Genomic DNA, 25,565 nt, shown 5'->3' on the forward strand with positions numbered 1-25,565 from the left:
CACCCTTGAACTTCATGGAGAATACTCACTTAATTTTCTAGCAGCTATAATTAAACATCCCTTTCGTGTTTAACTGAAGTATAATCTGGATGAAGTTCTTTCATAATTCTTGTTTAACCAAAAATAAAAATACAGAGCATCTCTCAAAAAAGTTAAACTTAAAATTAAAAATAAATCTTTTTCCCCATCTGCCTCAAAATGGAGAGATAACTTCCAAATAAGCATAAATAAAAATTTACTATTTTCCTTTTATCTATAATTAACAAAAAATCAATTCATGTTTTAACAATTTCACTTTTTCACAAGACATATACAAAATCAAGTCAGCTATCAACTTGTTCAAAAGAACTATTTCACATGCCCTTATTTTATGTCATATTTTGAAGGCTGAGAATAATTTATAATTTGTTCAAAATGCTTCTGTCAGAAATAACACAAGGCGAAGTAACCTGTTCAGACCAGCCTTACAAAATTGTTTGGTTTGCAATCACGTCAAATCACTATATAAAGTAACTTAAAACTTGACAATATTCCAAGGAATATTAACATTCTTTTTTCCGTTCAATAGAATGCTTACATACTTATTGATAACAATGTTTTACGTAACAACAATCCAACAATTTTGGTAAGGTTGTCCTCACATACAACAAATTCATCATTCGCTAAAACTGACCTTTCACATGAGGATATCACAATGTATATATAGCACACACAAAAAATAACGGGGAAAAGTACAGGACACAAGTGGGTGGGGTGAGAAACTTAACATCTGAACTGACTTTTTTTTTATGTAACATTTTTCATACAATTATTAAAACAACATAATCTTTACGGCTACTCATTTAATACAGTATACTGAGATCAGATAACGTATCTCTGACAATACAATGATGTTGACAAAAATGCCATTTCTCTAGAAAATCCTGAATGACAATATATTTAACCAAACACCCAAATGTTTATCTTAGAATGATTATCTTTCAATGAAATGATGTCACTAAATGTCAGATCTAAAACCTAAAATTAATTATGTAAGAAGCCATGTTAAAGTTTGTGTTTTCCCATCCAACAAGCAACATATGATTTGAATTTGACTGTCTACTTTAATATGATCATAAATGAACAGAAGAATGTTTTCAATGATATTATATAAGTAGACAAGAAAACAGTTGAAAGAATAAATAGTTAACATTTAAAGGTACAATATGCGAAATTAATTACTATTAAAACTGATTAAAAAAGACTTCCATTTAACTGTATAGATACTGTGACATTTCTAGGTCACATTTCTTCCAAGCTCTTTTTATGTTATCATACACAAAGCAAACAATTTAAAACAGTTCAATAAATTAAGTACTCCCCTGTAACTAAAGGTTAACATACTAAAAATAATTAAATAACAATGGGTATATTTTCATGTACAGAAATTTACTTGTCAATTAGATAGCTAAAATAGGTAAGACATTTACTCTTGATGTAAGCAGCTGGTGATAGAATCAGTTACAGACATTTGTAGCATCATGCAGCTTTTTCATTATCATCAAAAAGCACAAGGCCAAAATAAAAGTACAATATATGATATCCCCACTCCAGTCCCCAAATAAATCATGCTATGCAAAATTCACTATCCTTCAACTAAGATGCTTTTTTTACAGCATAAACATGACAATTTTTAAAATACTTTACTGGACATGTGATAAAATTACTTCAAATATATATGTTTCGCTTTCATTACCATACTAGATGGCTAGCACGATACTTCAGTCCCCATGGCAACCAGGCAACCATAGTTAAATATCATATCATGACAACAATTGTATTTGTTAAAGCCATGGAAATTGTCACACTGATAAAAACAGTGAAGTATTGACAATCTTCACATTTACAGCAGCATTTTTATCATAACAACTCCAGTTACCATGGTTATGATATTTAATTAACATGCCAACTGAAATTTGGTAAAATTCATGGATAACTTAAAACTTCATTTGGAATGTTAAAAGAAAACACAATAACTGTAGTAACTGGAGTCTTATGTTGCCATGACAACAGAGCATTTTTCAGCATTATCAATCCCCAGCTTATCAGTAAAAGCTTACCATTTTGTCTGCATAGAAAGAACAGTAATTTCTGTAAGTTGAGCACCCACTCACTGCTATTCTGATAAAAATAGTTACTGCTTATTAACATGCAAATCATGCATGCTAATCAATCTATTTCATTAGAATTAAAATAACAACAGAAGAGTAGCTAAAATTTACAATTAAGTTAATCTCTGTACATGATTTTTAGTATACTTTTTAACTTTTCACAGTTTACTTGTTACAAATAGTACTTATACTAAGTATATTATATTATTTTACACCGTATTTACACTTTGTACAAAATAATTAAAATTCCTAATGAATGATATACATATATATATATAATGGTAGAGGGCTCGATATATAGGATCACATATGGTGTAAGGTCAACTGAGGCAGATCACATGGCTTGCCGACCCTTCCTTATGACAAGATCTTCAAGCCTTTTTTTCTCTTAATGTAAGTACCCTGTCAGGAGTTTGACATACGTCTCGCCGCCGACGTGACCGCAAGCGCCAATCTCCGTAATAACTGTTGCCATGTCAATATTCTTATTATCACAAAATGTTGAAGAAATATATGTAGTTATAATAAATTGGCACATATTTATGTATAACAAGGTACTTTCAGACACCACCTTATATATCATAGCACAAATATTCGTAGCAGTTCTAGAACATCGTAAAATTACAAAATCCTAGTGCAGTAACCTCCACAGTGCGAGCCATATTTAACAAAAGAAAAATCAGTAAGTACACAAAAACAGAGTCACTGGACACATCTGAGAGTTGCAGTGGAGTTGGACACAATGTCACAAATGGTGTTTTTATCTACACACGCACGAAAGAAACATGCCTGTCTCCAGTTATGAAACAGAGGCAATGTCGAACACAAGCACATAACCACGAGGTCTACTTTCATAGACCTACATATGGCATGCACATCTTTTTTTATGAAACAATGACACCGCAAGACACTCACGTCTTATACCCGGTACTAGTCATAAGATAATTCCCATAATGAAAATTACCAGTACCATTCCTAATACCACAATTGCCCATGTTCAAATTAAATCTCATGATGAAATACCATTAACAGAAAAATAATATTAATATGAACTGTGTCCTTTTATCAAAGTTTCAACTCATTGGCAATTTTTGAAGCAATGTTCTTAAAGCCTATAGATGTGCCTGATATGCGTTTGAAGCGCACACCATTGAGAGAAAGTCTTGGTAATTTACAAACTTCCATCTCCCATTGCACTAGACTGTCAGTATTAGGGTCCCCATGTACACAGAGTAAGAGGAATTTTTCTCTCTGTTCATAATCACAGTTATTTGCATCCAAAACTTTGCGTATCTCCTTCATCATATCGTTAGGATCCATTGAGCTTGTTGTTTTCATGCTCCAGGTAAATCGTAGCGACCTAGGCTTCACGGCCTCACCTATGCCACTTGAAGGAGTCCCGCCTGTGCTGATACTGTGACTTCCCACGCCCCCACTGTCCCGTTGCCCTTCATTGATAGACCTGCGGAACAATTTGCTGAAAATTAGAATTAATGGGACATAATTAGTATTGGCCAGCTCTCAAAATCAACCTGAATGGTGGTTCCTGAAACTGAAGATAAAATGTCTCCAGATTTTCATTTTCAACATCTTTCTTGCCTAAATAATGTGCATAATCTAAGCGACATGCTTTGTGACCACAGTTTCCTCTAAAATGCATCAAGAAAAGAGTAAAATTTCTTAGACATGATTTGTTTTAGCCGAAATTTAAGTTTTTAAACTAGGTAACAGAATATACCTTCCAATTATTCTTTTTTTGTCAGATATCCCCTTCCCAATAATGTCAATCCATTCACAAGTGAAATATTAAGTCTTTTAAAGAGAACTTGATAACAGATCTACATCATTAAGTTGTTCACATTCCCAGGTCAAGAAAGGAATTCAAGAATATGATTCTACCCTAAATATTTTTCAAACCACTATAATTTAAACACTGTCATACATCAGTCATGGATCTTGCTATGGAAGACATAATTTTGTAGCTACGGAATGAAAAAAATTCAATTTTAAAGCAATAACCTTAAGTAACCTATGTAAACTGTCTTGTGCTGTTAAAAAGTTAAACTGTTATCAATCAAATCATGTACTAAGACCATTACATGTCTAATAATCAGGAATGATTTAACCTGCACTAATTGGTCATCTATTTTTTGGTTTAATGACCACAATCAAAACGACCTATTACTTTAAATTCTTTAAAGGACACTGATCTTGAACTGAACAGCCAATGTAACTAGGAGTCATTTTTCATTTATCAAGAAGCTGACAGAATCCCCTTATCCTTATTTTACCCAATATCATCTAATAATATTTCATTGTAAAATATTTTCTTAAGGACAATCAGTATTTAAGGTATCAAAGTCCTACTCAACCAAAATGGTAGTGCAATGAATACAAAGGTCAATCATTTAAAATTCAATGATTATCAGTCAATATCTCCAAAGCAACCTATATCTGTTTGTGAATGCAAGCAAACATTCCTGTAACATTGCCGAAATAAATAGATGTTCAATAACTTAACTGTATCGTTGTTGTTTTTTTATTTCTAAAATGAGCGGAAAAGACAAAGTTACTCCGTTTTTACGTTCTATGTCATGAATAATTCAACTCAGTTCCCTGAAATGTCCCCCTTTACTACTCTCTACTTCTGAACTTTATGTTTAGTAATAACAGTACATATAAATAACTGCAATAATTGTGCATGCATGATGTTATGTAAAACGTTGTCATTATAAATACATGCAAGTATAACTTTTATTTATTTATTTTTTTCATTAAGATATATTGGTGATTGCTTTAGAATACAGTGCACTGTAATTTATTTTAGGTGTTACTGCCAAGTGGAATGTTTCTAAGCAATAAATTCAAATGCTAAACCAGTATTCTTCTGATCTTGTGACTACATAAGGTACAATAGAAGTCTGTGGAAATACTAGCTTCTTTAAAGGGGAGATTACTAGCTTTATATATATTATATACACATATATATGTAACTTCACACATATATTATTTTTAATGTGACACATATATTGTATACGAATATGTGACACTTGTGTTAATACACTGCATATATTTATGTAACATGTACATATAATACATATTTTCTGTGGCACACTTATAAAATGTGACACATGTGTATACATATTACATATATTCATGAAACACACATATATGAGCCGTGTCACGACGAAACCAACATAGTGTGTTTGCAACCAGCATGGATCCAGACCAGCCTGCGCTTCCGCACAGTCTGATCAGGATCCATGCTGTTTGCTGTCAGTTTCTCCACTTGTAATAGAGTTGGTAAGCGAACAGCATGGATCCTGATCAGACTGCGCGGATGCCCAGGCTGGTCTGGATCCATGCTGGTCGGAAACCCACTATGTTGATTTTGTCACGCGGCTCATATATGCATAATATGTTGTCAGTAAGAGTAACAAACCAATGTGTCTATAATATGATGGTTAATTGAAGAGGTATTCCTATCTTAAATAGGATTTGAATTCTATATAATCACAAAGATGGCTGCAATAACTTCTCAATATCTGATGACATGTTTTTGACCTTTATAAATGCTAAATTTCTTGAATGGACTTGTCCAGCTTCCATTTTTGGAACTGTCCATTATCAGTTTTTTGGGGATATCACAATAAAAATTTGAACCAAGTCGGCCAACAGTATAAAACCTGGTCAAACTGCACTGATATGCAGGCTGGCCTGGCTCTATATTAGCGGCCAGGGTCAATCCCTTTCAGTCCCTGCAGGGTAAGGCTTAACCATTATGGACTTTTTTTCTGATTTGAAGGTGAAATAGTAATACATTGTGTAGTAGCTTTAGACATGTCAGGATCAAAATTGGTAACTATAGTAACCAACAGTTAAGATGTTGGTTTATAGTCAGTATGGCTCTATACTGGTGGCAAAAGCAAGCCATTATCCCTGACATTAAAAGGGCTTCAAGAAATTTTATCCTTTCATTCAATCAAGGAAAAAGCAATATACCTAATTCCTAAACCAATTAGAAGTTTTTGAGAAAATTGTCTATTTTCTCCTTTCTTGAACATTAACTAATTAATTTCCCTGCAAACATTCACAAAATGCCTGGAATCTGATGTGACCAGACATTTTTTCCCTCTCAACGCCTAAAGTTAATACTGATGCATTTTTAAGGTTGTAAATCACAGTATATTTTGTTTGCCAAAATATGGCACTACTATTTTGATGCCTTCTTTTTCTTGATATATGTTATAATACTAGTGATATAAATTCTACTCTAAAAACTGGGAACCACCAATCTACAGAACAGAGAGCCAACCAAAAAAAGGGGGGATAACTGGACCATAAATATGTGTTAGTACTGGAATATAAGCAATATATCATATCAAAATGTGTCTAAACATCTCAGCCAAGAATATAAAATGTGTTATTTTAAAAAAAAAAAGAATAACAAACAAATATTAATTTGTATTTAAGCTGATAGAATCAATGTATTTTCTGACCACTTTTAATTCAAGATTTTATTAAAATGTTTTGATCTTGAGTCTACATTTAGTTTGATAAATGTACAATATTCGGAAATTGTATTTACAATATTCAATCGCCTGTATTAAAAGGGTCAGAAAAATACACAGAAATGCTCATATTTACTCTAGTTCCATACCTTATAAAATTTCTAAATTAAGTTATCCCTCAAGATGCAGAAAAATGAAAAGAATTACATTGATCACATGTGAAGAGAAATAATCAAAATCATAATCTTTAATACATGTTTAAAACTATACAAAATGGAACAGAGGTATACAAACAGGGTTCAACATAAGAATGCCGTAACTTAGTGAACTTCAAGAATAAGTTACGACCTCACTGTACATAACCCTCTACACGGTCACAACAACTGTACATAACATGGTCTTGTCAAAATCATATCGTAACTCATTTAATTTAAAGAATAGGTTCCGACAAAATTGCTATCACTGGTCTAGCCGATAAAAATTCTTTGTCGTAACTAAGGTTTTCTTAAAGAATAAGTTACTGTATGACCATGTTGTACGAACCCTTCACAGTCTCAGCAAACTAGCCAATAAGACGACACTTCACCACAGACTTTAACACTACTATATTCATGCAATCTATGAAAAATAACTTTGTCTAAAATCTTATTCTTTTATGTTACTTAAAACCATGTAAGCAAACTTTCTACACAAAGCTTTTATAAGAATATTCAGGCCTAAACACGGCTGCGAGGCATATCAATCTTGATTTTAATCAATACAAATCCATATATCCAAAGTAAAGGATAATGTCTATTTATGTTAACTGAAATAATTTTAGACCATTTATTTTATAAGCCTGACATTCTTTTCTTTATCAGCAAAGCACTAATATGCCACAACTGAAATATGATTGCATAAATATATCAGAAATCAATCAACATGAATTTTATAATAATCAATAATTTTATAGAAAGAAACCTACAAAAAATTCACAAGAAGTGTTTAGTGTAATAATAAATAATTAAGTATCCCCCATAATTGTATACTGAATAAAAAAAAACCCTATATGGCACCTAAACATATCTTCGTATTTTTGCTAAAAAAAAATAAATGGTGAAGTGCTTCGATTGTTTTCTTTAAGATTTATTTGCAACATATTTCTTCTGTTTTTAAACTGCTCACTAAATGTGCATGGTTAAAGCTAGCACTAAACACTGAAACAAAAATAAAAGTTCCATGCAGTGCTATTCAGTAGAGTAGAAGACAGTGCAAAGTTGCATTATCATGCAGGGGTTGCTTAGCAACACTAATGCAAATAAAAAAATTGTAATTTATTTCAACAAACATTTAAGGATGAAATTTTTTTGTTCATATATTTCCGTAATATATGAAATTTCTGTAATATTATGTTATTTTCTTCTGCTTTTTTTTACACAACTCACAAATGAAGGTGACTAAAGAATCTGTGTTTAATTTAAACTCAAAACAAATAAATCAAAGCAATGAATTTGCAAATTAACTTAAGTTGTAAATTGCATGGCTGATCATTTCTTTAACAGATTAAGGCACGCCATTTATTAATTCTGGATTGCGTTAGAAACTTAGACAACTCTGAGGGCATAGAAACACACATTAGTAAGAGTTATCACACATAAACACACGCACACTCAGTTAAAAACAATTTGCCGGGAGGCTCAATAAGTTCAATACTGTGGGTAAAACAGTGACATCTTTATCTCACAAGCATAATATTCTGGCATAAAAAACATCCAAATTCTGTACAAAAAAAAACGGTGCACAAAAAAAATCAGGTACTTAATTTTCGGTGAATTTCCTGTAAATAAAGTGTGAATTATATTTTTTTTATTGATCAGTGACACATGGTAAGTAGACCTGGGGTGTTGGAGGGTTTCATGAGTGTGTCATAAAGAAAAAACAATATCAAATTTTATAAGATTTCAAAGAAAATAAAAAAATCGTATATAATTGGACAAAATTTGACATAATCACCTTAAAGTAATGAAAACTTACATAGAGGTTTCACCGTTACCGAATAATCTAAACCTGCTACCTTAACAAAAACTAAAGCAAGCTCCAACCAGATAAACCAAGACAAGATCAAGGTCAATACAAGTTGCTATTATTAGAAATGCAGCACCAAATCTACAACTACCTTGTTACACATATAAACTTCCACATGAACTAAAAACATGGAAAAATATTCCAAAAAAAGCTACCACACCATGTATATATTAGAATGGAGAGAAAAAAAAATCATATTGATTTTGGCAGTTCTAATTTCATAGTATGTCAAAATGAAATTTAAGATTCATTTATCACAATTTTGAATAACCAGAATTTATCTGGGAATGAAAATAGATTTCCAAAATAGTTCTCATGGTGCAAAATTAATCATTGGATCGTAAAAAATCCTTTAATTAAAAACAAGATTTTGTATATACTTTTCTGCAAGTCGAGGAAATAAATTAGCTAAGGGAATGTAACAAAATGTAGGAAAATAATTATCTTGAAAGTATGATTCTATAAAATATAGCTTTGGATTCCAATAATGTATTTTGTATCAATGAAATATTTTCCCTGCATTTAAATTAAATGCAAGTTCTCTTATGATGGGATCAAATTGTGAACTGTCTTATTTAAGGTACAGAATAACAAATACATTTTTAAATTTTAATATTTCCATAATCCATTAGCAGCCCTCTCGTTTTCAGAAGAGTATTCCTTTATTTAGCTTTGGTCCTTGGAAATTTCTTGTTGCAAAGTCAAATTAAAATGTGACAAAGATCTTATTTCTACAATATGAATGGACCTTTTGAAATTCATAGTAATATGGTTATGCCAACTATATAGTGAGTTAGGTAAACTGGACTCCAGTCTGTTAATTACCAAATTATTTATTATTTTGATACTGAAATCCTAGAAGTACGCAAGAGACAATTCCAAAGTAAAAACAGGCTAAATTCTTTACACAAAGTCAGGTAGGTAAAAGTTAACTCTTACCTAATGTGATGTTAATTCTGACAATACAAAAATTTGAGGGACACTTATTTTATTCAAACATGAATATATAACTGGTAATAAAGGGTTCCTCGTTTAACAACTTGCAGCAAATCAAAAAGTATATACAAATGTTTTTATTAAAATAACTGCAAATGAATTTAACTCTATGAAGACCAACAAATATCTACACCCCAATCTGAGACTATGCGAAGTGTGAAATAAAAAAATGACAAAAAAGACTGTGAAAGATGAAGAGTGATGGTGTAGCGAAGGGGATAATTGGAGGAGGGGGTAATGTGACACTAACCTTCTTGTCAATACCTCCTGACCACCATCTCTGAGAGCAAATATAGTTTATCATTAGTTATATAACCTTTAAATAATCATCCTCTATCTCTCATTTAATACATACAGGATACTGAATCAGTGTAGATTTAATACTAAATTTATTGAACATGTTAAATAAAATCATATTGTTCGAGCCTCTGGCGAGCATAATATTGTTTTATTCAACATGCTCAACAAATTAAGTATTTAATCTACACAAATATAATATTCTATTTATCACATATTCAAAATAAGAACAGTTTACAGTTACAAAGAGTAATTTTTCATTGGTGTACTTATAAAGCTAACATTTATGCGCTTTTAACGCTATGTTTTGTGTAACGTAAATGACGCTCGTCTAAGTGTTATTACACTAGTGTAATATCGTTTTCATTAAATGGCTTTATTACACTCCTGCGCCTTGATTTATGTGATAAAATGTATTCATTCACAATTTTTCCATATAAAAGATATCAATATTAAGAAGTTGATGATTTAGCAGTAAATGATTTTTTAAGGTTCTACAGAATTTACAGAACAGTACAAAAGTAATTATTAGTTAACACCAAAAAATAAACAAATCATTTTAAATAAATGTCAGTGATAGATAAAAATACTGATTCTTTTATCAAAATAGAATTCATTTAGCATAAATTATAAAATGAAATAATAAACCCATATAAAATCTATTTTACCAAAACCTGTTATTCAAAGCAAAGCAGATACCAAACAAACACTAAAGAAAGAATTATCTCTCACTAAAATGCATTTAATGTTAATCATAGTTCACTTCATAGGGGGCGAAAAATAAAACCATCATGGTTTGCTTACTCCATTAAAAGTTTGTTACTTGCTAAGATGTAATCAAAATCAATATATCTACAGTTTGATGGTCTACAAAGAAAGTCTGAATGAAATTTTCCATTAATACTCTCTAAAACCTATAAATAGATTTTCCCTAAAACTTTCTAAGAAACCAGTCACCATGGCAAAAAGCTTTGCTATTTTCCGATCTGTTAAAACCTTTCTATTTTTTGTGATAATCTGCACACAACATAAAGTAAGAACCTCCCAACAAAATTATAACATGTACACATACAGAAATAAAGATAGAAATAAAAACAAACAAAGAAGCAAGCTATAAGAAATAATCCACATTCAACAAAACTGTTAAATCCTGAATGAAAAGATGACCAACATGTATGATTCATTATGCCAATTACAAGCATAACATTCCCTCCTTTTATGTTTATATACAACAGCCTAGCTCATAAAGAGAAAATAATCTGTCAATTTCTACCATTATTTAGATGATCCTATCTGTTAACAAACCTTGTAGAGATGTAAGCTAGCTAAAGTGCTGGAGCAAATTCTCGCACTAAATAGGTGAGCCTATAAAATTGTTGATCTCTTACTAAATAACTAAAGACTAAGAGCAAATCTCCCAATTCCCTCATTATAAAGTTAGATAAGACAAGAAAAAGTGATGTCCATGCAAGCCCAACACCAGCAGTTATTGTAAGCAAAATTAATAGCTCCTGTTACCCGATGTTAAAGACATACTATACCAAACACCAAATGTTACGACCTATTCAGAAACATTGTGCTTCAGTCTATTATATAACATTTTTGTTTTGTTGTTGCCCTATTTCTATACACTAGATTAGTTCAACTTTATAATACATACTACTGCTACTTACCAAACCTTTCATTTTTTTTTAAATTTCTTTTTCACAAATATCCACACTTACAAGTGGTATTTTTCATGACATTCGTTCAATACAAGTAGCATTTATAAAAGTTGATTTATTTTACAATTTATTACATTAATTCAAATTTGACTGCATATGATGGCTTTACAAAATTCTTGTTCATCATTCAAGGCACTAAGGTAGAACCATTGACCATCACTGGGAATGTAAGAATCGGATTTTATTTTAAACTAACAAATCATGGACCAGCATATGCCAATGCAAATATATCAATAAATTCTGCCCAGAGAAAATATGAAATATATTAATTCAACTGAAGCTTCCCAGTAAAAGGTACTTAAAGAAGTAGCAACATCTGTGCTTCATTTGAAAATTCTATTTTTTTATTTTATTTCTCGTAAAATGTTAACAGTAAACTTAGAGCGAAAGGTTTAAAACTAAGAAGATGAAGCACATTATTATCTGAGAAAGCTAAGCATTAGCTACAAAGATATACAACAAACAAGTTTGGGCGCACAATAATGTGCATACCTGCGACTAAACTTTGATGTGAGTTTGTTGAATATAGAGAAGCGTCCAGTAGTGCCCATGGCCGACGTGTCTTGTGAGTGCATTGGAACGCCTCCAGGGCCGTAGTTGTTGGTCTGTCGTCGGTCTCGGATCGGACCTCCGTGGAATGTGCTACGGCTGGCAGTACCGCGGTACAGTATCGACGTGTTTTGCTTGGGAGTAGCGGGTGATATAGGCACAATGGGTTTTCTTTCTGGGGCAGTGCTACATGGTAAGAGAAAGCATAAACAGAAATTAGTAATGCTACTGAATACATATAATACTTTGGTGACTTGCTAAACATACATTTAATAGGCTTACATAATGTGACATCAGTGCTACACAAATGCATGACAAATTCCTTTATGACAAAATTTTGTTCCAAATTTTGAGTCGAAAGACAATTATTAACAATTAATCTGACTAGCAAATGTTAACACTGACCAAAGACTGCTTATCGTAAAGTTTAAAATCCACTTCTTAATAGTGTATACAGTCTTTATCTAAGGTTTCACTGTATTATTTGCATTGTTTTTTTCCCCCTTCTCTTCTGAATATAGTGTATTAGCACTTAATTATATAGATTCACCACGCAAACCCCATCATTAAGGCTGATTTGCTATGTTCAAGCTTTATAAATGGTAATAAAAATATTATTTATAGTCCTACAAAACAGGATTTCACACTAAATAGGGAAAGATCAATTTTACTTTCTACATAACTCAGTAAACATGAAGCCAGAAAATAATTCCTCCCACATATTTCTAAACAGCTTTAAAATTCACCAAATATATTCATGGAGAAGGGACAAAACAATACTAGCTTTAGATTTCATTAGTTCACATTGATATATATATATAACAAAGTTAAGAATTATATCAAGCAATCATTCACAGGTAGCATATCATCATTACCATTGCTATATAAAGTGTATCATTATAACATATATCAATAAACATTAGGACTATAAGGACTGATGAAACCTCATAGATTCATTAGTTCTTATCACATTGCAAACATTAAGGTTCATATGGCATTTCGTTTAACAGACAATAGAAACAACTGCAGAAGAACGGAAAGAGTTGCCAGAGCTCTACTTCCTCAACAGATACTGGGTAGAACCACTATCTTTCTAGGAGCCTGAAAATAGCTTTCTTTCGATCACCTATACAGTTACAGACAAAAATAGATAATGTAATCCATATCATGCATTTATTTGTTAAGAAACCCGATCACCATCAGTAAGTCATCAAATTCAGGACATAATACTTTTATACTTGCTAAACTCAACTTTTAGGAATGAAGATAATGGTCTAAATGTCATACCAGTGGTTAACAACAAGACCATTTTTACTTTCCTCCCTAGATAATTTTACATCTAATCTAGACTAGACTTACGTGGGTCTAAAATCACTGTCAAGAGGGGGTAACTCCATGTTTCTGGGATGGGAAGTGCTTGCAGATTTGACATGACCTTTAGGCCGTGTAGCATCCCTGTTTACAGGCGTTATATCTGATGCATTGGTGGAGTTTGTCATTCTATAACAAGCAAAAGTTAATTCAGAGTACCATAGGAAACAAGCATAAATATACAAGTGAGAGAAAAACTACTGTCCAACACACTACAAGAGCTTCATATAACCCTCAAAAATTATTTTTTCCCCATCACAACTTTCTAGTCAAAGAAAACAAATGCTTTGTAAGCTTTCGACATTCTTCTTCAGAAAATAGCATTCACCCCCCCCCCTCCCATCACCAATTCCCTAAGAAAACTGTAAGTCGTGTAAGAACTACTTCTGGAGAACATTTCTTTAATGTTTTCCCATAATAAAAGATCTTTTATGGGTGTTGGACAGTAGCAATAAAGTGTTAACTATCTTCTGTGAGTATTTCCCTTACAATCCTATGTTATTGATAAGTTAGTGCAATGCTTACATTTTACATATATTGAGGACACTACAGGAAAAACTAACATATGATAGGTTGTGCTATGATGGTGCTTTCAGGAGACTGTTATTCTATATAATTTTTTAAATAATGACAGTCCTATGTCATCACTAAAGACTAAGGTCTGCAAAGCATATCCTAACAGCCTGACCTGATTTTATACTGTCGGCTGATAATTTAAAAATTTTGATACAGAAATCATTAACACTAACAATAGATTTTCAGGGTTAAATATCAAATATTTTATGCAGAATTTGAAGAAACCTTATTCTCTCTGTATTTCCTTTCTATAAACAGTCACTCATATTCAATAAAGTGTAATTGTATAGTTTTTTTCTAATTTGTATTTGTAAAGCTCTGTCAAGACAATCTCTCTAATCAATAAGTTAAGAATTACTCGACAAAAAAACAAGTGTAAAGTCTATAAAATGATAATCATTTGACATTTCACAATCAGCCCACATCTTTCAATAATGTGTTGTTTATTCAGCATATGATGATTTGAGCCGTGCCATGACAAAAACAACATAGTGCGTTTGCGACCAGCATGGATCCAGACCAGCATGCGCATCCGCGCAGTCTGATCAGGATCCATGCTGTTCACTATCAGTTTCTCAACTTGAAACAGGGTTGGTAGATGAACAACACATGAAAAACTGACAATACCTCAGGTAAAATAGTCTTTTAAGCATGTCAACAGCTAGCCGGCTTAGATTTCTAATTTTTGCCAGCAGCTTCTCGAAGGAAGTAATTTGATATACAGATACAATATGATATAAAGAATCCTAAATGCCCCAATTGCATAAAAATATCTACGTAAATCAGTGAATTGATAGTTAACATGCTCTATCGGTAGAATAAACTCACAGAAGATTAACACATAGATTATATATGGATTGAATACATATAGTACAAATGGTAAAAGATTATATATGGATTGAATACATATAGTACAAATGTTAAATGTCAAGATGCAATACAGAAGACATTACAATATACAGTAAGAAATGTATTAGCTGGCAAGAACAGTTCAGAATATACACAGATGAGAATGCATTCTTATAACATAATAACCAGGGTTCAATGAAACATTATCTTCACATTCTGTATTCTTTTTGCCTATATCACCAGAATAAAGCCATGCCAAGCTGCACATCTGTACAGCTGAGCAAGGCTCTATGTTGTTGACTAATCAATTTATTGACTATGATATTTAAATCCCCTTAGTTAACAATATACAGTTCTAAAAGCAAATTGTCCGCAACATACTGGCTAAGTGGTTCTTTATGTTCACTGTATTATAATGACTCTATAAACAGAAATGCTATGTTGTACATTTGGGGAAAAACTTAATTTCCCACGCTACAATTCAACAAGCATACTGCTCTACAGCAAAAAGTGCAAGTTATAACTTTATGAATATTGATATCTATATAGTGAGTCATGTTTTTTGTTTTTTTGTATTAACCAGGAAATGTTCTCTAGTCTAGTTACATAACTCTGTCTCCCAAATACTTAATAAGATAAGAAAAGGAATTATGCACATAAAGAACATTATTCACAAGGGAGGCTGGGAGGCTAACAGAACAGCCAAAAAATCATTCATGTTCCTTAGAGTATTAGTAAAATAATAGTAGAAAATATTAACGATTTCCCTTAGACTGTCAAATCAAGATATATATAAGTTATGTACAAATATTGCAAAAAGAAATTATGACATGTACATTCATCTTTAAAAACTGAAACATTTTACATTTGTAAAAAAACGTCCCATTCTAGACCTATACATTTAATCAAATTTCTATACATAGTATGTTTAAAACAACTTTCCACTATAATCATGAATGAGATAAATACAAGATACAGGAAATACTGGAATCATACAAGAAAACAGTTTATATATGTTTTATATGTTTACTTACTGTCGTATATCTTGACCATTTGTTGCTCTTGACGGTGGTTTCTCACTTGGGGTTTGAACACGTGTATCACCAGGGCTGAAAGTTCCACTCCGTCGTGGAATACTTGTATGAATCACACTGTTTTTCCCTGTAGAAGATGTGCCAGGTTTCTTCGGGATCGTTGCCCGAGCTGGACTCGCTGAATTGATCTGGTTATAAATGTATAAAATTAACTCATGAACTAACCGAAGCCAATGAAATGATAGAAAAAGAAGGCAAACTCTGAGAACTTGGTATTTGATTGAAATTCTGACTGCAACTAAAATAAAACTCGAAGTAACAATGCTAAACATAAACAAATCCAAACATAAACAAATCCGAACAAACAATACATATTTACTGCCTTTTTTCTAATTTTAATGGTGGAGGAAGACATAAATGCCCTCCATGATAAGAAGGCATTTGTTGTAGAACAACAATTCAAAAAGAAAGAACTAACCATTCCGAACAATTCTTAAGTGACGCATGAATTAAGATTAACAATTTTCATTATGGAGGACCTCATATACATGAGCCGTGTCATTACAAAAACAAGAGGGCCATGATGGCCCTGAGGTCGCTCACCTGTATATAGGCCCCCCACCCCCCCGCCAATTTTTACCCAAGGGCTTTTATTTGTTTATTTGAACAGACTTGGTAGACACCCATAAGAAGATGTTTCATGCTAAACATCTAAGTTCTAGCTCATTTGCATTTTTAAAGAAGATTTTTAAAGTTTTTACTATACACATATAGTTAAAAACAATGTCACCCCTGGGGTCAGGGCCAGTTTTGACCCCCGGGCGTTTATTTTAACAAACTTTGTAGATATTTACTTAAAGATGTTTCATGCTTAATATCTAAACTCTAGCTATTTGGGTTTTTCCAAAGAAGATTTTTAAGTTTTTGCTATACACATATAAGGAAAATCAATGACCCCCCCCCACGGGCGGGGCCAGTTTTGACCCCAGGGCTTTTATTTGAACATACTTGGTAGACACCCATTAGAACATGTTTCATGCTAAATATCTTAGCTCTAGCTCTTTGAGTTCTTTAAAAGAAGATTTTTTAAGTTTTTACTATATGCATATAGGGAAAATCAATGACCCCCTGGGGCGGGGCCAATTTTGACCCCAGAGCTTTTATTTGAACAAACTTGGTAGACACTCATTAGAAGATGTTTCATGCTAAATATCTTAGCTCTAGCTCTTTGGGTTCTTTAAAAGAAGATTATTTAAGTTTTTACTATATGCATATAGGGAAAATCTATGACCCCCTGGGGCAGGCTCAATTTTGACCCCAGGGCTTTTATTTGAACAAACTTGGTAGACATTCACTAGAAGATGTTTCATGCTAAATATCTAAGCTCTAGCTCTTATGGTTCTTTAAAAGAAGATTTTTTAGTTTTTACCATATGCATATAGGGAAAATCAATGACCCCCGGGGCGGGGCCAATTTTGACCCCAGGGCTTTAATTTGAACAAACTTGGTAGACACTCACTAGAAGATGTTTCATGCTTAATATCTTAGCTCTAGCTCTTTGGGTTCTTTAAAAGAATTTTTTTAAAGTTTTTACTATATGCATATAGGGAAAATCTATGACCCCCTGGGGCGGTGTCAATTTTGACCCCAGGGCTTTTATTTGAACAAACTTGGTAGACATTCACTAGAAGGTTTTTCATGCCAAATATCTAAGCTCTAGCTCTTATGGTTCTTTAAAAGAAGATTTTTTAAGTTTTTACTATATGCATATAGGGAAAATCAATGACCCCCGGGGTGGGGCCAATTTTGACCCCAGGGCTTTAATTTGAACAAACTTGGTAGACACTCACTAGAAGATGTTTCATGCTTAATATCTTAGCTCTAGCTCTTTGGGTTCTTTAAAAGAAGATTTTTTAAGTTTTTACTATATGCATATAGGGAAAATCAATGACCCCCAGTGGCGGGGCCAATTTTGACCCCAGGGCTTTTATTTGAACAAACTTGGTAGACACTCACTAGAAGATGTTTCATGCCAAATATCTAAGCTCTAGCTCTTATGGTTTTTTAAAAGAAGATATTTAAAGTTTTTTCTTTTGGTTGCCATGGCAACCAGAGTTATGCATGGAATTAAATTCTTTGAACAATTTTTAAAGGTGACCACCAAAGGAACATTCCTGTGAAGTTTGGATGAAATTGGCTCAGTGGTTTATGAGGAGATGTCATTTAAAGCAAAAGTTTACGGACGGACGGACGGACAACGGACGGACGGACGCCGGACGAAAAGCGATCACAAAAGTTCACCCTGTCACTTTGTGACAGGTGAGCTAACAACAATGTGTTTGGGACCAGCATGGATCCAGACCAGTCTGCGCATCCGCGCAGTCTGATCAGGGCTATCAGTTTCTCTACTTGTAATAGAGTTGGTAAGCGAACAGCATGGATCCTGATCAGACTGCACTGATGCGCAGGCTGGTCTGGATCCATGCTGGTCGCAAACCCATTATGTTGGTTTTGTCATGGCGCGGCTCATATATCTTTAATTATGCACACAAACCTTTGGCGACTCCATCGTGCTTCCTGACGGAGTTTTCCTTCCTGAGATAACGTTCTCCTTAGTTGAACTAGTTGTGTCTATAGTATTTTGTCGACGTGGCGCATGGGAACTGGATTGTGAAGCACTTCCTGGACCTCCTAGTGTCATAAAACATATAGGTGTCATAATATGACATAGCATGAGCCATATCTTGACAACTGTTTACACATGCTACAGGATATTAATTCTTTATTAAGGATTCCCGCGAAAATGAATTGTGCAAAACAGGTCAGCTTTTTTTTTTTTTGGTCTATAAAAACTTTTTAGGAAGATACTTTTAAGATTTCTCCATGATTTACACATGAAGACATGTAAAGACAAAGTCGAGACATATTTTAATCAATTTCAATCTTCAAGCCACAATTCCTTATTTTTCTCTTTTCTTGAAATACTATTTTTGTGATTTTGTTTTTTTGTTTTTAAAAATTAGTTTGTTATTTTTCTTTTATTATTTCTATATTTATACAAGTTAAGAAAGCTGGGTTCAAAAGCTGTCTAACAAGGCAGTAACTATACAAAATGGGATGAAAATTTGTTAGTTTGTTGAAAAAAGCTAGGTTTTTTTAAAATTTTTGCCAAGATACTCAAATCACCATGGTTCATACAGACTGCATTAGTATCATATTTCTGTATTAATATTATATTTTAACAGTTACAGATTAATAGCTATTTTTATACATTATTTTTGTTTTGTTTTACTAACAGGTTCCTAAAATATAAACTTTATGTCCAGTATTAAATTACAATGACTATGTAAATATGTTATAATGTATGAACCATTAGTATAAGTTTAAAATCCTAGATCCACAGAAGAAAACAAAGCGAGCAAGAATATTATGATGAAAAATCCAAGCATTTAAAATTTAGCAACAAAATTAGCCTCAAACAATATATCCATTTAAACAAAATGTCACTTTTAACCAATCAAGCAAGGGATTAAAATATGCAAACTTTAATAATTTCAACTAACGAGCAACTTTTCTGTTTATAATTAATGTACACACCAAAGTACATACACATATGTGTAGATATATAAAACACATGCAAGGTTTCACTAAATGCATAAAAAATAGGCCCAACATAAAAACATATAGTACAATTCACAGACTGTGCATTGGTATATTCAAGTTTGTTCTATTCATTTGAATGTATTTTACTACACTAGGAGGGTAAACTAATATTTGCATGCCTATAACTATACATGCTTCTTATCATTGTTTTTCAATTTAGTATATGGATTATTCTAAGCAGATAAGTTTAAATAACCATTATTTACAACACTAATTTAAGGTTACTTTAAGTGTAAATAAATTCTTTGATTTTCAAAATGTTTCATTTTTTTCCCGATCATTGAACCAGAGTATTCTCTTGAAAACTAGGTATTTCTTACTTTATTATTATTACTTTAATATCATTTTAAAGAGACTTAGGGAGATTTCAACAAATTGTTATTTTATCATCAAAAATTATAACCCAAAATACAATGCACATGGTTCTTTTTATAGATAATGTTGTTGTTTTTTTCTTCATTTTAATTTTAAAAAGATTAACTTTTTTATGCAAGAAGACCAATGAAAGTTTTTTATGTATGTGCATTATTTTACCATGACACATATAAAAACGTAACATTTACATGTTACACTGTTATATTAATCAATTATCTGGATTAATATTCTATAGATTTGTAAGAAAAAATATATGTAAATAACTAGCTTTCCTGTCACAAGTTCAAACAAATTTACAAAAGTTGGCACACATCTATCAGTTAAACAACAAAGCACTGCAAAACCTAACATGAACACTTGGAGTATCAGGGACTTGCACTAACCCTCTGTGCACCGGCTGTGATGACAGCAAGATTATGCTATCAAAAACCAGCCAAGCGAGGGGTTCAACTTTATGAAGTCAATAAAAGAACACTATACAGTTCACTGTTCATTTTAAGTATTTAAGTCTTCAATCTGTACATTTTATAAAGAGACCATTTTTTGGCAGTCCCTTGAGTGGTCTCTTAATACAATGTCAACTGTATTAATGACTGATGTTTCCATATTTGATGCAGATCGGTCTACAGTCATGAAAAATTTTGTGACATGAATTTCAAACAATTTGTTTACAGTGCCGGTTGCCAACAAATATCAGTGGTTGATGTTCACATATTTTTAATATATATAAATAACTGCAGGGATAAAATTAATGATTTAGTGTCGAAGGTATTCATTCTACTATAGTATGTAAAAGGTATCGCATGCAAACACTGTTACAAAATTTATAATGAAAGTTGGTCACTTCAAATCCAGACATGATCCAAAACCGGACAGAAAAAAGTTCTTGTGGCTGAAGATGGGGGGTTTGTTTAGAAATATTAAAGCAGGCATTTCAATAACTAAACATCTTCTTTCTAGCAATATAATTTAATAAATGAACATGATTTATATATAAAATGCCTGTTTTAACAATTAAGACAGTAAGAGCTCCCAGTGAACATTGTTTTGGTCAGATAAAACTATTATAAGAAGCAAAGCTTTGTGATCATAAGCCCTTTCAATACAAATTCATTACCATTTGCTGATCCGAGAAAACAATGGCATAGAAAAGTGTTCATATCATAAATGTAACAATGGATTAACAAAACTATCTGAACAATACAATCAGTTATATAATTTACCATGGCTTCTTTTTTAGCTTGAGCTATCAATTCTTTTAACTTGTTAGAAAAAATTTAGATGTGATTTTTTTTTCTATCTAATGGTGAAATGAATTGAGAGCTTTATTTACTTCACTTTTTTTTTCAACAACAAAAAATTAAAACCAGGTGAAAAAAGGCCAATCTGTTCTATTTTTAGTCCGAATTCAATACATTTACTTCCCTTTTCAAGCAAGGAATAAATTAGTTCAACAATTATTGAAATAATTATTTCCACACTTAGTATATAAATGCAAATCAAATCTACTTAGACTTGGGTTAATTTAAGTTACATGTACAATGCCTTAATAATGAAGACTGAGCTGTTTAACTGTTTTTGATGATTTTATAAAAACAGTTTTGTAAAAGAAGTGTATGGTTAAATTTATAGGCTTCCATTAGAGGTTCAATGACAAAAAGCTATGGATGCATGAACCAGTAATCGCAAGACATAGTACTAATTTAATTGAACAGGCTTGCAAGACATGATAAAGTCATTACATTTATCTACTGTGATATGAATTACTGATTTGGTGACCCAGCTCTTAGCACACAAGTTTACTACTATCAGTCCATGACATCATTGCACTATCATGATAGGTTGTTTTCCCCTAAAAGTATTACAACTGAATGTGAAACAAGTTGCTGAAGATGAGAAACAAGATGTATTGTTAAACTACATTAAAGTACAATTATTTTTGTTCCAAATTTGAGAAAGATAAATCATTGTGCACTTTCTTATATATAAAAACAAATAATACAAGGAAGTTTCCTACTTATCAGAACTCCACAGAGGTCTAAAAGCCTTATAACATAAAATTTGAAACTCTTACACAGATCAAATGGGGCACTTAAAACAGAAACAAATGAAAAATTTAATAATGAACTCTACAAGGACAGGCCATATTTAGCTTCGTTTAAGTTAAAAGCATTTAGAAACTTCATTTTTAGGTCATTTTAAAAAATATAAGATTATTTCAGAAAAACAGAGTGAGCAAATCTGAGATTTTGCGCACAAGTTTTTGGTTTAGACCTACATCAAATGACAAGAAAATCTCAGAGGAGTCCCTTTAAAGAATGCAGAGGATGTAACTTCTTAATGTCGACAAATGACAGAACAGATATAAAATGAAATCATTCTAAACAAATGAAGCTCTCAAGTGAAATAATTTCCTCATCACTTTACTTTATCTTGTCTACTACTTATTTACATCTACAAAACAACAACAATTTACATAAACTACATTCACTAAGGATAAGACACATAGGCCTCTTTTCACCTGAAGTTCCTTCTTTTTCTTTCTAACACTGGATTAAAGTCAAACAACATTATTTAATATCTCAACGGTCATATAATGTACATGTATATAAAAATAGGTGGTAATTGAAAGGGCTTGATGTGTTTGGAAGCATGTGAGTGAGGCTTACGTTTCATACTACCATGCGCATTATTATCTCCACCATGACTGTGGCGTCTCTGACCTCGTGTTCCACTACTTGTCGCCGACTGGCTCCTCGTCACTTTGTTTGGAGACTGGTTGTTGGCCTGGTTCTCACTTTGAGGTCGATTGGATGTCGTTGATGATTGGAGATGACGCAATGACTGACTGCTACCTGATCTATCACTACCTTCTAACTGTAAACAATAATGTGTAACAAAAATATTTTAAACTGCGGTGACTTTCATATCATAAACACATTTAAGTACATTGTTTCAGTCATTATAAATGAAACACTAGCACTTTGCACTTTAGCGGTCTCAAAAAATGAGAATTATATATCTCTTATTCACATTATATTTATATCAAACAGTAAGATTTCTCAGCCTTCAATAGTTTCTGTTCTCCCTTTCTGTAATTAGACCACCAGGCAATTTTATGAATACTTGTCTACTTTGAACTTTACTAGCATGTTCAAGTGTCTTCTTAAAAATGCAAATATGTTGTAATACAGGATTTTACTCCTGATTCTAGACAGAAGTGAAATCTGGATTTATTCCACCTATCAAGTCACTGCATCTTGCTCTATGACTACATATAGACCATTACATTCTTTTTCATCTTGCTTCACATCCATAAAATGCTAACCAAAGTATTTTTTTATATGTTGCCTGTCTGGAAAACATTTCCATATAGCTTAAGACAGTGATATTGATCAACTTAGTCTTATTATAAGAAACACAGAAAACTTGTTCTTTAGTCTTTCACAAATATTCTTCTAAACTTGTTTAAACTACCTGCTATATACCTGTAACAGTGTGTAGCCTTGCAAGTGTGTTTAGTATGACCTGACTCACAGATGCTCATTTTTTCATTTTAACCATCAAATCCCCAAAAATTAAACAAAAATCAGACAAAGTATAAGTTATGTCAGTGAAATGTTTTCATATTATATTCTACCTGTTGAAATATCAAATAGGGGCTTTCATAACATACTGTGTCTAGACAATTAATATTATGCTAGAACTTTTATTACAATTTGAAGTACTGAACAAAACAATTCTGCAGAATCCATAACAATGGTAATTTTGACCACAAAGATCAAAATTGCTTGACACAATAAATATTTTGCTAAAAAGCCTACACTATTTGTCAGATACAATTATCACATAATCATATTTTATCATAATATTGTATACAAGTAAAAACACCAGTCTAGTATTAAAGTTACAGTATTCCATATTGGTATAAATCAGGTCTTACGTCTGTTGTCCTTCTGCCCAGCAAAAGGTATGTAGCTTGTACATCATCAAACTTTTGTTGTACTACTGATTCTTCAATACTGGCCCGACTGTAGCCCATGTTCACCATAATTTCTGAAACAACAATTTGTACATGGTTTCACAAGCATATTACATACATAGCCTTCATATCATATGAATATCTAAGAAATATATATTTTGTATTTTACAGAAATAATGTACACATAGACAATTTGTATCCAATTTAGCAGAATGACTCCCAATAGAGTATAAACACTCATGTAAGATACTGTAAACCAATTGAGGTGTCTCCTTGATTGCTCTCTATAGTATCATCTCAAAATATTTCAATTCATTCCAATTTCTGCAACTATTCCTTGCCAGCATGTAAAACTTCTTTATTTCCACATTTCTATGTCAAAGAGTTCCAGGAATTATAAAGCTAAGCTTCTGATAAAATATACTGACATAAGGTTTTTAAGGCATGTCTGACATAAAATTTCTTTAATTCAATAAATGTTTTTCCAGATTTTCTATATGCAAAGCCTAAAAACAATTATTATCTAAGTTACCTTAAAATTTACATAAAGCCAGTAAAGGGGTTTTCAATAACTATTTTGAATTAACTTCAGTTTATTATGTATTTAAAAGTCATTATTTTATAACCAACATTACAAGAAAGGAATCACCTACAAGAGAAAACAGTAAAACTATTCAGAAGATAAATGTTAAAACTGACTAGTTTTAACACACTTTTTCTGTTCACAAGACAAAACTAGCAAAATTGACAATAGGTTTTATATACAGATTTAATGAAGTACATCTAGATTCTCAAAATCTGCACAGAAAGTAAGTTGTTAACTAGTTTGCAGAAAGTAAAATTATTAACGATCAATAGATAAGTTGTTCAAACTAGTCTAGCAATCTGAAATAAACTTGGAATTTCAACATAACACACATTTTTTTTTTAACCAAAATAAAGCAAATTTATTTAGTAAAATATTTTACTGAAATTTTATCAGAATATCTGATAAGCATGAGGTCCTCTACTAGGCACAATTTTACTTACAATACATGCATGCATAATGGTGGCAATACTAATATAACAAAGTCAAGCGGCATGTGGTTTTACAGCATTTTCTTAGTCAATTCTATTTTAAGATTTAACATTTCAGAAATCGCCAAAACATTCTATGTATTATCTATCCATGCCTCATTTTTAATGCCTCCATTATCATTGATTAATGTTTTTTTTTTTCTGACTCTAATTTCATACCAATAATACATGTATATTTATCTGTATATAGTATATCTATATGAATCAAGATTTCTACCTAAGGTAACATGATCCCTAGACCTTGTAGAGATATCGTACAGAAAGTATAGTAACTAACATCCAATTAGTGAAGATAATGGTTTTGTTCGGTTAATTCCTGGTGCAATTCTTATCTATATCCCCAGTCT

The 25,565-nt window shown here is 32.0% G+C and overlaps 1 protein-coding gene across 10 annotated transcripts in view; it reads right to left on the reverse strand.

Annotated features, from left to right (window-relative positions):
- Positions 1-1,906: 1,906 nt before the first annotated feature.
- LOC132738580 (MAP/microtubule affinity-regulating kinase 3-like) overlaps positions 1,907-25,565 on the reverse strand; it is a 56,190-nt gene continuing 32,531 nt past the window's right edge. For 2 of the 10 annotated variants that reach the window (XM_060726102.1, XM_060726101.1), the window contains exons 12-19: positions 24,103-24,215; positions 22,829-23,036; positions 18,676-18,812; positions 16,122-16,309; positions 13,651-13,791; positions 12,235-12,477; positions 9,972-10,001; positions 1,907-3,627 (exon numbers count right to left, since the gene is read on the reverse strand). In XM_060726102.1, the coding sequence (XP_060582085.1) occupies positions 3,216-3,627; positions 9,972-10,001; positions 12,235-12,477; positions 13,651-13,791; positions 16,122-16,309; positions 18,676-18,812; positions 22,829-23,036; positions 24,103-24,215 (1,472 nt within the window). In that variant the 3' untranslated portion in view covers positions 1,907-3,215. Of the gene's footprint in view, positions 3,628-9,971; positions 10,002-10,110; positions 11,580-12,234; positions 12,478-13,650; positions 13,792-16,121; positions 16,310-18,675; positions 18,813-22,828; positions 23,037-24,102; positions 24,216-25,565 lie in introns of those variants that run through there. The other 8 variants (XM_060726107.1, XM_060726103.1, XM_060726104.1 and 5 more) reach the window with 8 other exon arrangements.

The sequence above is a fragment of the Ruditapes philippinarum genome, unplaced genomic scaffold (assembly GCF_026571515.1).
Source record: "Ruditapes philippinarum isolate M1 unplaced genomic scaffold, ASM2657151v2 ctg298_1_1_1_1, whole genome shotgun sequence".
Classification (NCBI taxonomy): Eukaryota; Metazoa; Mollusca; class Bivalvia; order Venerida; family Veneridae; genus Ruditapes; species Ruditapes philippinarum.